Source organism: Oenanthe melanoleuca, chromosome 1A, assembly GCF_029582105.1.
Source record: "Oenanthe melanoleuca isolate GR-GAL-2019-014 chromosome 1A, OMel1.0, whole genome shotgun sequence".
Classification (NCBI taxonomy): domain Eukaryota; kingdom Metazoa; phylum Chordata; class Aves; order Passeriformes; family Muscicapidae; genus Oenanthe; species Oenanthe melanoleuca.
Genome location: NC_079334.1, coordinates 3,124,252 through 3,138,529, shown reverse-complemented (window position 1 = coordinate 3,138,529; position 14,278 = coordinate 3,124,252). Strand labels below are relative to the sequence as shown.

The following is a 14,278-nucleotide window of genomic DNA, read 5'->3' as shown; positions in this document are numbered from 1 at the left end:
CCTGCAGGTTTTCCTCTGTATCACTCTGAATGTTGGACTTGTGATTTATACTCCAGATTCCTTTTCTGTATGAGGGAAACTGCTCAGAACATCATCTCTGACTGATGTCCCTGCTGTGGACCTTTCCCATTCAGTTTGTTCATGTTACTCACACCCCAAAAGAGATGAGGAGGATGGAAGGCTTGAAGTTCCTTTGCAGGTTAAACCCCATTCTGCAAATTAAACATCACAGCCAAGAGTGCTTTCTGCTCAGTGTGTAGCTTCTCCAATAGCTCTTTCAGAGACATTAAACAGATGAGGATTTGTTTTTCCACATTGTTCTGAGATTTGTAGAAATGAAATCCTGCCCACTTTGGATGGGCAATAGACACTGGGTTTAATTCCAAGTACTTGCCTCCACCTCTGGGAGCTGATGTGAGCACTACATTCTCAGGTGCCAGTTGCCTGTCCTTGTCCTAAAACTGGCATTCCCACATCACTGGCAAGGCTGAAGATTCTTGGATAATCTAGCAGAAGCTCTCTCAGCTTTAGAGTTCACAATGGCCACACTTGGAAGTTCCAGTAATGGGTTCTCAGGTACCTGGGGTGCAGGTGGTGGGATTTGTCTCCCTCCTCAAACCTTTGTGGAGACCAAAAAATTGTTGATTCCCCCTCATGAACTCCCTCCCTGTGCACAAGCACAGCAGGAACCTCAGCCCACAGTGCCACAGTCTGTACCAATCCCACCTGCCAGCATTAGCAGAACCTTTCCTGGGCTGCTTTTCAGCCTCTGCCATAGGCAGGGATATAATTTGGTACATTTTTGACCACATCTCATAACACAGCCCAGTTAGCTCAGGGAATGAGAGAAGAAATGACAATGAAGGCACAAAATCCCACAGCACCTCAAAAGGCTTCCTCAGCCTGCCAGTCACAGATGCACCAACACTGTCAGCCAGAAAGGATGGAGAACCCCAAAAATTTTAGGCTTCCTTCAGTTATTTTGAAGGGCTTTTCTATCTTCTACCAGGAATGCAGCAAGCAGCAGAATAAGGGTCCTTCTCCTGTTAGAAAAGGTGATTTGCAGAACTAGAAAGGGGGATGGGATAGATGCTGGAAAGATGTTTGCCTAGCAGCACAAAATCAAAATCTATGCCCAACCTGTAAGAAATGTCTCTATGGGCACTGCTTCTTTATTTGGTATTCAAGCCAACTTTTGCCTGTATGTGATCTGAAAACACAAGAGCAAACATGTGAAAGAGGAGGATAAAAGCAATGAAAGCTGACATTACCAAACCAATGAGTTAACCCAAATTATTAAGTTGGAGTATGTGGGTTTTTAGCTGCTCTCATTTGCCTGTACCACCAAACAGGCTGTGCATCCAAACTGCAGATTTTCTTTAGGTAATACAATGCCAGTTTGATTACTGCAGCATCCTTGGAGAGCAGGAGAATGCTGCAGGAGTCCTCCATGGCACTAGTGGGGAATTCTGACACTGAGAAAATAAGGAATACATCAGTTCCCATTTTGTTAAAGTAGCAGACAGGTTTAGCATATGGTAGAGGTTAGGCCTGAAGGATTACATTACTATTGAACTGAAGGACTCCCAATAAAGACAGTTTTATTTAATTTGCAATTCTGTTCTTACACCCAAGGATACTTGCAGCCTTGGGTATATTTTAGAATTGCTCTCAGTATTGGAAATGGCCACAGAGATTAATCAAGGAATATCAGGCAGAGTGTCTGCAGCAATTTGACTCTTCAGGCGTGACCAAGGCTCAGGCTCAGCTGAGCCTGGCCTGCAAGAACACGTCCTGTGTGTCCCTAGGGCTTTGCTGTGAGGTGGGTGAAGGCAGAGCCAGCTAATTAGCTGCACCAACCCACTTTCCACAGCTGGGGCTGGGTGTTGTAGGGTTGCCAAGAGCCAGTGAGACTCTCCCAGCCCTTTGCCTCACCCAGAACTGTGTGTAAGGGGATATTTAAACAGAAAGTGTTGCTTTATCCCTGGGATATGATGGGTTTACCAATCAGATGGATGCACTAGAAGCTGGCTGGTCCCTGTGCAGACATGGCCTGGATCTGAGCTGGAGAGCTAAATCAGCCCCAAACATTTTAGCAGTTCAGTAGCTCCACTGCCAGGGGGCCCAGCACTCAGGAGACACTGGGTGTGACCCATGTGGTGGGAGTGGAGAGAGCCTACATCAAATTCAGTGGCAGCTGTACCTGGTTCTGCCACAGCCAGCCTTGATCCTGGGCATCCTAGGGAATTAGCCCAGCCTCTTGTGCATTTCTTTCAAATTCCCTTTTGCCCACTTCTGCCATTTTGTTGCTCCTGTGTTAGCCAAGACCTAGTTGACTAGGGCTCTTGATTGGAGACTTATTACAGCTTATTTCTGTCTGCCTTTCTTTAAAGCCAGCTGAACATACCCAATGCTCTTCCTCTATGGTAAGACCGAAAATACAGACCACCCTCCCAGCTTCTGTGACACTCTTTCTAACACACTCCTTTTTTCTCTTCTCCGTGGTCACAAGTTCTCTCTCCAAGCCCAGCCTAGTTATTTGTGCATGAAGCTGCCATGTCGTGTATTGGTGTGAGTCTGGTGTTCACATGAGCTGTGAATATGCTGCACATGTGTATCTCCTGTGCATCCTGAGCTTTCCTCTGGTCGAGTTAACTGTTGTTCTGCCTTCTAATGAACCACCAAGAGAGAACTGGACCTGGTAAGATTTCTTGTTAGCCACAAACCGTGTGTCACTGCCAGTGTGACGCTGAATGAGTTTGCAGTGTCCAAGCCTCCAGAAAAGAAAGGGTTGGGATTCTGAAACTCCTCTTCAATGAGGTGATTCATTAGAATATTTGAGTTTGTGTTTTGCACAAAAAAAGAGAGTAATGGTGCAATAGTGCACAAAACCCTGCTGCCCTGGTGTGCACAGCAGTTCCCACGCCACCCCCACGGAGCTGCAGGAATTCCAGTTTCTGGATTTCCACCCTGCAGAACCTCCCTCCTCTGGCAAGGATATGCCTTCAAAAAGCTGGATGAAAGACAGGAGGAAGCTAGCAGGGTTACTCAAGCATCAGCTAATCCACATCCACCCAGTTTTAAAATGACTGTAATCATCTGAGGCATCACCAAGTTTTTGTTAAGTGGTTTGATGCCAGCAAGTTGCAGATTTGCGTCAGGGAGGGATTTGTTCTGTTTTATCTGCTGCTTAGATTTTTGCTCCAGGACACTAGGAGGGCAGAGAGAAATTTCTGCCTACAGTAGCTGCCTCCTCTCAGCAAGGAAGGACAAAGGAATGCTAAAACCTCTGTCCAGAGCCATGTCCCAGCTTGCTGCCACCTAAAGAGCCAAGACAACAAGAAGCACAGCAGGTAGAATAAGAAAACACTGGTTTTTAAGTGACAACCACAGCAGGATTGCTCCAAATTTGAACCTCAGCTCTTTTTTGGATGGTGTTAGAGCTTGGCTCCTATAGGATTCCAAGAGTTATCTTACATTACAGTTATCCCTCTGGGACTGCAGTGCTGAGAGTATTCAGTGCCATGATTTTTGATCTCTTGAAGGCCACCCTCAGAGCAACTCCCTCCAATTCACTGACCACAGCCTGATGTCCAAGTAACCAAAGAAGGATGATGTGAGGTGTAGGGAGCACTCAGGCTTTTCCTTGTTTCCTTAATCTTTTCCGCCCAGTTACTCCATGCCCAGAGGCTTTGGTACAGACTGGAGGAAGGTACCTGGTGACAGACACACCACAGACAGACAGACAGATCTGTTTGATCCCAGAAACATCCACCCAGGCTGCCCCTGTGCCTTGGGTTTTATCAGAGGCAGACAAGCTGTTTTCACTGCCCCGTGACAGGAAATCCAAAGGGTCTGTTCTCTCTTGGTTTACACAGTGGTGAGTAGTTAACAGCAGGGGTGATCTGCACTGTTTCTTCCTCCTAAATGTTGCTCTTTCAGGGGTGTTTAGACTCAAACTGCAGTCTTTGCAGCCTGGGTGGGGGCAGAGGGGGGGGTTTCCATGCACTTTGCTGCACAGCAGGTCAAGTGGCAGGGTGACAGTGTTATCTCCCCCTGTGACAGGAGGTCACATTCCCACAGTGCTGCTGCCGGAAGGCACCAGCTCCACAGGCTATTTTAGGGGGTTAATAAACTGGCAAACGTGGCGTTTGCTGTGCCCTTGAGCTAGGCAGTGAGTCCTCTGCCAAGGCCAGGTGAGCCTGCTGCTGCAGCAGCCTTCAGATGGATGCTGCCTTCACACATGTGAAGGCTGAGGAACGTCAGAGCTGCTTACAACCCCAGGGGAAAATGCTTAGGGACAAAGCAGATGCTGTGAGAAAAAAAAACAGGCCAGAAGAAAGACTATTTTAAAATGCTCCACGCTTGAACAGTAGCAGCCAAGCCAAAATAAAATGTTTAAAAAAAAAAACAACAGTCAGAGCACAGACTGTGGGAATTACAAAGGGGTCATGAGAAATGAGAAAAGCCCAGCAGTGGGAGAGAGTGACCAGAGTCCAGCCTGCAGGAGCAGAGGGACAGCCAGGCTGGCAGTGACAGCATACACTGTGTCCCCATGGGGTTTTGCATCCCAGGAGGAAATCTGGGACCTGCTGCTGTTTCCCAGCAGAGCAAGCAGCACATGGCTGGTGCACAACAGCAGACCCAGCAGAACTGCTGGCTGAGGCACTCACTGGGGTGAAACACTCGAGACAGGCCAAAAGGGAAAGTGTCCTTCTCCTCCAGGGCAAGGTCAAAGGGGAATTGCCTCTTTCCAGTGTGAGGAGAGGTATTGGGTGGGTATAACTAATCCCTGAAAGGCCAGGCAGACTGGAGGGAGAGGATGATGTTGAGAACCCCTGTAGGTGGGGCTCCCTCTCCCCACCATGGGAGACAGGGCAGGCTGGAGCATCCTTGGAGCATCCTTGGGATGCCAGGCCGTGCCAGCCCCAGGAGCAGTAGCAGGACAAGGAACAGTGCAGTGAGCCCTCGGTGTAGCACCCTCTGTGGCCCAGGGCCCTGGTTGCTGTGGTGCTGTTGTAACTCCTGCCTCTGTGCCAATGGCTTCCAGAACGCAGAGGAGAACTCTCGCATCTCCATCACCTTCTTCCGGCTCTTCCGCGTGATGCGCCTGGTGAAGCTGCTGAGCCGCGGGGAGGGCATCCGCACGCTGCTCTGGACCTTCATCAAGTCCTTCCAGGTATTCCTTCACTCTTCCCTAACAAAAGACCTTTTTGTTTCCCTTGGTGGCCTCTCGGGGAGTGCCTCAGTTCAAAGGTGCCAAGGGGCAAGTGGCACAAATGAGTGTCCTGGTTTGGAGGGCAGGTGTTTGCTAAGAACAAACCTCTGTTTGAAATGGAGGATGTAAACCCCCTCCCTCCAAATTACTATGATTTGGAAATTAAGGGGCTCTCAGGCAAAGATGTGGGAATTAGGAATAACAGTTCTTTACTAGGAAAATTAAAATAGAAATGCAGTATTACACAGAACAATCCCAACCCTGCCAGAGTCAAAATCCAAGCTGACACCCGTCAGTCAGTCAGGGTGTTGGCACAGTCCCATTCAATGGTGGCTGCATCCTCCTGCAGGGGCAGATGTGGTTCAGCTGGAGCAGTGCTCCTGGAGAAGGTGCAGTTTTCCTCTGAAGCTCCAGGGATGATGTGGAAAGGTCTGGTTTTCCTCTGGAATCCAGTGGAAAAGGCTGCTCTGATGTTCCAAATCTCAGTTTTTATCTGGGTAGGAAGGGCTTGGCTCCTCCCCCTGGCTGGAGCATCTCCCAGTGGGATTGATGTAATTTTATCAGTCATGCCCTGGGACTCACTGGCCATTAACAGGAGATATCTCCTGGAGGGAGGATGGGCTGTGGGAAAGATAAAGATGATTGCCCAGCTGGTTTAAAGATCATCCATTAGCTGAGAATATCTCTCAGCTTTAAAGAACGAGAAATTGCTTGAGACTCTCCTGAATAGCCTTAATAATTCAGTTCAATTCAGTTACTGCCTGTCTGTAACCCTTCAAACCCATCTCTTTTTTTTTCCTTATTTGAACTGTATGTCATGTGTGTAACTTTAAGTGGAATACACAGCTATGGGGAGAAGGCTGGGTCTCAATTAAGTTTCCTTTAAGCCTTGTTTTGAGAATTTCCACTGAGTATTAGAGATGTGTGGCCTCCATACTTTCATCCAGGAAGAATTCACCTTTTTAGCCCTACTCTTTTCAGCTGGTAACAATGCAAAGTTATTAAATTGCTGCTGGTTTTTTTTTCCCCTGGAGACAGGTTGCATTTCAGTGGTAGGTAAAGTTCCAGAGTAGATAGGAGGAAGTGAAGGAGAACAGACTGGATAATAATCATCACCTTTGGAGGAAAAAAACCACCAGTTATTTGCTAGAAAAAAACCCTAGTCACAAATAGTAAAATGGCAGAGATGAAGCATAGCATATTCCTGCATTTTAAAAGTACTTGGCCTGGATTTACTGGACCAGCACAACTTGGATGTTAGCTGGCAAATATCCAAAGGAAGTGTCAGGGAAACAAAGCACAGGAATACAAATGGTGGCCTAAACGTGAGCAAATATGCAGCACACACCAGTGGACAAAAGCACAAAGGAGTAACTTGTGCAACACACAAGTCTTGAAACAGCAACTACAAACCCCTCAGACTGAGGCTGTAAATGATCAATAGCTTTTGTATTGACTAAATGGAAAAGGAACTGACCCACACTATAAAACTTCAGCCTCACTAGCACAACACAATGTGCTCACTGCAGCTTCTGTCTCCTCTCAGCAGCAGTAGCACACGTGCACACAGGGATCAGCACAGAGTTCTTCCAGTGCAGCTCTCAGTGGTCCCAGTAGCCAGCCCAGGCTGATGCAAAGGACTCATTCTGCACACTCCCTGCCTGCCAGAGCACCTAACCCTGCACAGCAGGTTTCTGACATCCATATAATGACTTTTTCCATTGCTAGCAGAGTTGCCAACTTCCAGGCTGTTATTTGAGCAGTGCCACTGGGAACCATTTTGTTTGCATGCGTAGGAACGAGATTCCCTTGGCACAGCTCAGCCAGCACTGATGCAGGGGACAGAGTCACAATTTCCAGCTCCTGCTTCTCCTCCCCTTGCCCTGTGCCCCTCAAGCCTCTTTAGCAATAGCTTGCCCTGAGCTGAACTGGTAACAGAGAGGAGGGGATGGATGGGAAAGGGAGCACCTGGTACTTCCCCCCAGTGACCTTCAGACCTCTTCCACTGGAGAGTCACTTCAAGCAGGGTTGTAGGGTGCTGGGAGAAAGTAGGAAGGGAGGGATCTTCCACAGCAGGGGAGGAGGGAAAAAAAAAAAGGCCTGAAAAAACCTTGAAAGCCTTTAGCCATTTATAACATGGAATTCTCTGCTCCAAGCTCCTCCTCTTGCAACTACCGGGAGGCTCCTTTGGTAGCTAAGAATAACCACTGTGCCTCTCTCAATCCAGCCAGAATGTGGGATCCCAGCAGAGTTTGGCTCAGTGTCCCCACATGCTTCCAGGAAGCATCTCTGCTCAGGCAGGGCAGCCTAATGAGCAGTGAACTCCTGGAGCTGGATCCCATGGTCACTTCCATTGCCCTGGGCATGGCACAGAGCGCTGACGTACGAGCTGGGGCACTGGCCAGAGCGGTGGGAAAATGCTCAGCAGGGTTTCCATGTGCAGAGACAGCACCAGGGTCAGCCTGGAGTGGGAGGAGAAGGAAGTGAGAGGGTGCTGAGGGCACGGTAGGGCCGTGGGAATCACAGGGATGAAGTGGTAACACCAGGGAAGGACAGAGCCAGAGGAGGACAGAGACAGAATGGAGAATATGGAGAATATGGAGAATATAGAGAATATGGAGAATATGGAGGTGGAGAGCTGAAGGTGCCATGGGGAACAAGGGGCAGGGATGAGCAGGAATCTAAGTTAGTGAAGAGGAATAGACTGAGCAGAAGAACATCAAAAGGAAGTGAAGGGGCAGACAGACAGCAGAGAAGACACTTCTCCATCCCCATTTGGATGGGAAAATCAGAGGTACTGTCAGAAAACAGAAGTACTGTTAAGGTTATACACCTCAGGTCCTGTCTGGACACTATCCCAGGAGCCCTTAGGTATTGTGTGCATCAGGTCCCAATTAAATCATCACAAAATGTTTGGAGCCCAGTTCTGAGCTGGTGGTCTCTTCAGTGACATTGTGGGGTGAACATACCAATTTTTCTGGCCCCCTAAAAAGCCAGAGGAATCTGTTCTGAGACTCAAGATGATGATTACAGACATTGTCTAAAGGATTTGATTATTTTTTGCCATTTTAATATTCAGATCTCTTTGAGATGATTTATGCAGATCTTACTTAAATCTCCATGGTGGCCAGTGAAAATATTCCCTCCATTTTTCCTGCAGGATTTAGTTGTGCTGAATTTAGGGTTACAGAAGGGTTTGGGTTGGAAGAGACCTTAAAGATCACCTAGTTCCAACCACTCTGCCATGGGCAGGGACACCTTCCACTAGACCAGGTTGTTCAGAGCTCCATCCAACCTTGAACACCCCTAGGGATGGAGCAGCCACAGCTTCTCTGGGCAACCTGTTGATGTCTCACCCACCCATACAGCAAAGAATTTTTTTCCTAATATTTCACCTAAACCTGTCCTCTTTCAGCTTAAAACCATCACCCTTTCTCCTATCACCACATGCCCTTGAAAAAAAATCCCTCTATGTTTTATTTAGGCTCCTTTTAGGAACTGGAAGGTACTGTAGAGTTCCTCTGGAACCTTCTTTTCTCCAGGCTGAACAACCCCAACTCTCTCAGCCTGTCTCCATAGCAGAGGTGCTGCAGCCCTCTGATAATGTTGTAGGCTCGTTATATTCTGTGAAATTGGGTGTTCAAAATCTGTGCTCACATTTTCAGAGTAAATGTGCCCTCCCATTTCCTCTGAAGCAAGTTCTGAAAGCCTCTGGTCTGAGTGCTAGATATTTCAAAAGATTCCTGCTCCAAAACCTGAGCCTAGGAAGCCCTGAACCCTTGATTCCTGTCAGTGGTGGAGGAAAGCAGCAGCGCTCAGCACTTGGCTGATTGCACTGACCTCTGCCTTGGGAGGCAGCTCTGCATATCAGGGCTCTGATATCAGCCTCTGAATTTCCTTTTCACTGGCACTCAGTGCATGGCAGACGATCAGGGACACCTAACTGGACAGGAAAGCTGCTGATGCTGCTTTAGGTGCTTAGGGCAGTACCAGCCATTGCAGCATCTTTTATTTCACCAAACTGGATCCAGGCAAATATCACATTAGTGCCAGAGTAATGCTGGCTGTGAGAGCTTTCTCCTCCTGGAAAGCAGGTGTAGACACTGGTTTTCCCTCGCTTTCCTGGCTCGGTCAAGGGCGGGGGTGACAGGAAGGCAGCGGAGTTCCATCCGTCCATCCATCCATCCCTCCCCCATGGCACAGAGCCCAGCCTGCTGGGCTGGGCTGGGCTGGGCTGGCGACCAAGCCTGGGCCTGTAGAGGCATCTAGTGGCCACCTTCCCGCACTACAGAGCCTGGCTCTAGTATCCCAAAGCACAACCAGGCAGAGACACAGTGCTCTCTATCTTTTTCCTTTCGTTTCCAGGCTCTCCCCTACGTGGCTCTTTTAATCGTGATGCTGTTCTTCATCTACGCTGTGATTGGGATGCAGGTAAGTGATGCTGAAAGAGCTTGGTTGTGTCTGACTCCTGCTAGAGCCTGGGAACTGGCTGACAGGGTAACCATGTCTGCTTGTGGGGGTTTACAGCAATGTTTTCACCCAGTAAGGTAAGAATAGCTGGAGAGCATCGTCTGACTGGGTGTTTCCAACAACAGCACAACAAAACAACAAAAAAAAAGCAAGCAAAGAAAAAAGTATTGACCCATTTAATGGCAGAACCCAATATGCAAACAGTAAAAAGACAATGCCTGCCCTCCACATTCATGAAGGAATATCCACCAAGAATTGCTCGTTGGTTCAAAACAGTTTTTCAGGTGGGCTTATGGCCATGCTGCACTGAACAAACCAAAATGTTCTCTTGCATCTCTCTCACATTGGCATAACTTCCACTGAGTTGTAAAGAGCAGCTTTTGTTCTACACCCATGAAGGTAAATATGGCATCAGACCCAATGCACCAACACTCAGAGTTTCTCCAGGCAGCTGCATCAACACAACATCTTACTCAGCTTGCAAAATGTGCTTGGAATCATCCTGAGCATCCACCTGTGCAAGGAACTGATGTTGCACAGACACCACTGAAGACAGACACTCTGGGACAGTCCCAGCCTCATTTGCTGTGCTGCTTTTCAAGCTCAGTTCACTTCCCACTTGGGTGTTAATCAAAGTTCTCAGACAAGTCAGCCATCTGGGGCCAGAGGCCACAGTGTAGAAAGGCATGGCATAATTGCTTCCAGAGGTCTTCAAAAACAACAGGCTTCTTGGTTTCACAGTGACAACAGATCTGGTAATTAAATTCACCTGACCTCTGTCACCTTGTTTTAATTTGTTTCCTGTTATTGTAATCACATGTTTTCACAGACTCCATCTACCTTGCCCCACCGTGAAATACAAAATTAATGTTTTCTTGAGTTGTCACAGGTTATCTCAGTAGCCCCAGTAATCACAGCTGTCATTTACTCTACTAAGCTCATACTGTAAACTTTCAATTTTGCCTTTAAGATGGCCAAGATCTTACAGAATTACCTGTGCTATACATAAAATCACTTCAGAGTATTCAGCTGATATTATAATGCTGAACAAAGCATTATAAGTGGCTCCCAAGCACCCACACAGATGGGGTCTACAGTGATCAGGGCACTGCCAGGGCCAGATGCTTTATTCTGTAATTCTGCTCCTTTTTCTATCAGCTAAGTTATCTATTTAACCCTTGGCTTACAAGCAAGCCTCTGTTTAAATCATCTCAGCAGCCTGAAGACCATACATCTGTCTTCTCATAAGAAAACCAACTTTTTTTTTTTTCATTTTCCCTGTTTGCCCAGAGCCCACAGACCTGCAATTATCCCTTTTTGTCCAAATGGCATCTGAGACATTTTGTGTGCAGCTCCCTTGAACATGCTGACACACAGAGTTCCCTCACACATAGGAAGGAAAATCATCCCTCACTCCATTAAGCAGCTACCATGAAAGCCTGGATGTACCAGACCTGATAAAAACAGCAGAATTTCCCATATAAAGCAGAGCTACTACTTTATGTCAGCAACTGCCACGACTCGGAGCGTGGCGACGTTCAAGCCTCACTACCTGATGTGCTCAAGTGGAAAAAATCCAAGTTGATGCTGATGGATGAAGCCACTCATACAGTGGCCCAGGAGGCACAGATTTGGAGGAACTTCCACTTTCAGCTCCTCCTAATGCAAAACACCCACAGCAGCTGCTGCAGGGTCCAAAGGAAGTTCATCATGGGATGCTGCCTCACCTACAGTTGCCTGAAATGAAAAATATGGGTTGCCTCAGCTCAAGCTTGGTGCAGCTGGGGCTGTCAGTGCTGTGAAATCTGACATGTGTGACCCTCCCTCCTGTCTGTCCCACCATTGTCCCTTCTCCTCTCCATGTGGTTGTTTCTCTTGGGGTGCTAATTATCAGTGACATTTCCTTGAAGAGAAGCTCGGTGTTCTCTCAGAGCTGCTCTGTTCCTGCTGCTTGTTTTGGCTACAGGGAGATTACAGCTCTCAGCCCCCTGAGACCTCTGCCACGTTGTTATCAATGGGGAATAAATAGTCCTGGCAATGCTGTGCAGAGACCTTTCTGCCACACATGGTTTGTTAACTCAGTCCCACTGCCTGAAAGTACCACAGCTATCCAGGACTTTTTCAAAAAGCCTGAAACTGCTGCACTGGGGACTTCACACCCTAAAAAGGTTTGCTGATGATTGCAGGCTCCATGCCATGGCTGGATGAGCCAACTGGGGTAGGGAAGATGCTCCAGGGCATCCTTGTCTGGGCAGATCTGGTCGTCATCTTCATTCTGAGAGGACCCCTGAAACACCTGCTGGTGACAAGCATGACTACAGAAAGGCAGGAAATTGGACAATTCCAGATCATTTTGTGAAGATCCAAGTCCCCCTACAGAGATGGAAGCTGAAGGCTTTGCTGCTGCTGGGCTTTTGCTGTAATTTCCTCCTGGTGAAGACAGATAAGCAATGAAGGAAGGAGCCTTTTCTTCTATCTTTCTGATTTCTTTGCCTGTTAAAATAAGGCTCCATGCCACGTATTTGGTGTATGAATAAGGAAGGACACCTTCTTTTGACACAAGATGCTTCTTATTGCAAAATTAGTGCTTTGTCTGGTGATAAAGCAGAAGCCAGGGAAACAACAACAGATATAAAAGACACCCAGAAAAGTTTATAGTAATAGAAGAGCAGATTCCATTAAATATCAGAGTCAGGGTGAGGCCAAGAGCTGTGGGTGACGAGAGGTTTGGGGATTTTGCAGGGCTAACCTGACAAGACCTCTGCTTTCCTCCAGGTGTTTGGTAAAATCGCGCTGAACGACACCACGGAAATCAACCGCAACAACAACTTCCAGACCTTCCCCCAGGCTGTGCTGCTGCTGTTCAGGTGGGTGCATGGCAGCTCTGGGTTGTGTCAGCCTGGGAGCACCATTCCTCTGCTCTAGGCACAGCTTATCTCCCTCTCCTCTGTCATGTTCCCGAGGTGAGTAGGGATGTGTTGTGCTGGGAATTGTGTCCGATGGAATGGCCGTTAAGTACCCCAGCAGCTCACCCTGGTAACACTCAGTGCTGGGGAGGGAGACAAATCCTCCTACACAGAAAGAAGGTAGCCAGTTTTCACTGCTTTCCAAAATTGATATGCATCAAAAACTTCTTTGGTTCAAATCTGGCCAGGGTGACTTCTAGCAGGGATGAACTTAGGCATGGCCATGCCCAGCTCAGCTTAGCACATCATCCTACTCCAGCTGGGGCCAGGCAGGGGTGCTGAAGGGGTGGGAAGTTGGCACAAATTCAACACTGTTGTAATTTTGAAGGGGTTTTTTAGATGCAATCCAGAGCCATGCCACACAGACACATCCGTGGTTCTGGTTGGAATGTGAGAGCCCCATACCCACAGCAGCCAAAGCCAGTCAGGAATGGTACAGTGATGATGGCAACAAGCCAAACAGAGGAGCAGATGCAGGGGATGTCAAAGTCATCGACCTAACCTGCTCTGAATTGACCTCAGTGGCAAATTCCCATGAATGCTCATGGGATCAGGAGCAGGTTGCTAATGTGCCAGTGCCTGGCCCATCCAAGGTCCCTGCCATCTTTGCCTTGCCCAGGTGTGCCACAGGTGAGGCCTGGCAGGAAATCATGCTGGCATGTCTCCCGGACAAGAAGTGTGACCCCGAGTCGGAGCCGGCCAACTCCACGGAGGCCGATCACTCCTGCGGCAGCAGCTTCGCCGTCTTCTACTTCATCAGCTTCTACATGCTCTGTGCCTTCCTGGTGAGTGCACCCAGCCCAGACCTTCCTAGTGAGCCCACCCAAACCTTCCTGGTGAGTGCACCCAGCCCAGACCTCCCTGGTGTGTCCATCCATCCCAAACCTCCCTGGTGAGTGCATCCATCCCAAACCTCCCTGGTGAGTCCACCCAAACCTTCCTGCTGAGTGCACCCATCCCAAACCTCCCTGGTGAGCCCACCCAAACCTTCCTGGTGAATCCATCCATCCCAAACCACCCCTGGTGAGTGCACCCAACCAAACCTTCCTGGTGAGCTCACCCAACCCAAACTTTCCTGCTGAGTCCATCCATACCAAACCTTCCTGCTGAGTGCACCCATCCCAAACCTTCCTGCTGAGTGCACTCAGCCCAAACCTCCCTGGTGAGCCCACCCAAACCTTCCCTGGTGTGTCCATCCATCCCAAACCTTCCTGGTGAGCTCACCCAACCCAAACCTTCCTGCTGAATCCATCCATCCCAAACCTTTCTGGTGAGTCCATCCATCCCAAACCTTCCCTGGTGTGTCCATCCATCCCAAACCTTCCTGGTGAGTGAATCCAGCCCAAACCTTCCTGGTGAATCCACCCAACCAAACCTTCCTGCTGAATCCACCCGTCCCAAACTTCCTGCTGAGTCCATCCATCCCAAACCTTCCTGGTGAGTGCACCCATCCCAGATCTCCCCTGGTGAGTCGACCCAAACCTTCCTGCTGAATCCACCCATCCAAACTTCCTGCTGAGTGCACCCATCCCAAACCTTCCTGCTGAATCCACCCAACCCAAACCTTCTTGGAGAATCCACCCATCCAAACCTTCCTGGTGAGTGCACCCATCCCAGACCTCCC

At 48.6% G+C, this 14,278-nt stretch overlaps 1 protein-coding gene across 1 annotated transcript in view; it reads left to right on the top strand.

Moving 5' to 3' along the window:
- CACNA1C (calcium voltage-gated channel subunit alpha1 C) overlaps positions 1-14,278 on the top strand; it is a 419,556-nt gene that overhangs the window by 380,354 nt on the left and 24,924 nt on the right. Inside the window, exons 33-37 of the mRNA XM_056511189.1 lie at positions 2,394-2,426; positions 5,051-5,179; positions 9,584-9,649; positions 12,464-12,555; positions 13,274-13,439. Of these exons, the coding sequence (XP_056367164.1) occupies positions 2,394-2,426; positions 5,051-5,179; positions 9,584-9,649; positions 12,464-12,555; positions 13,274-13,439 (486 nt within the window). The remainder of the gene's footprint in view (positions 1-2,393; positions 2,427-5,050; positions 5,180-9,583; positions 9,650-12,463; positions 12,556-13,273; positions 13,440-14,278) is intronic.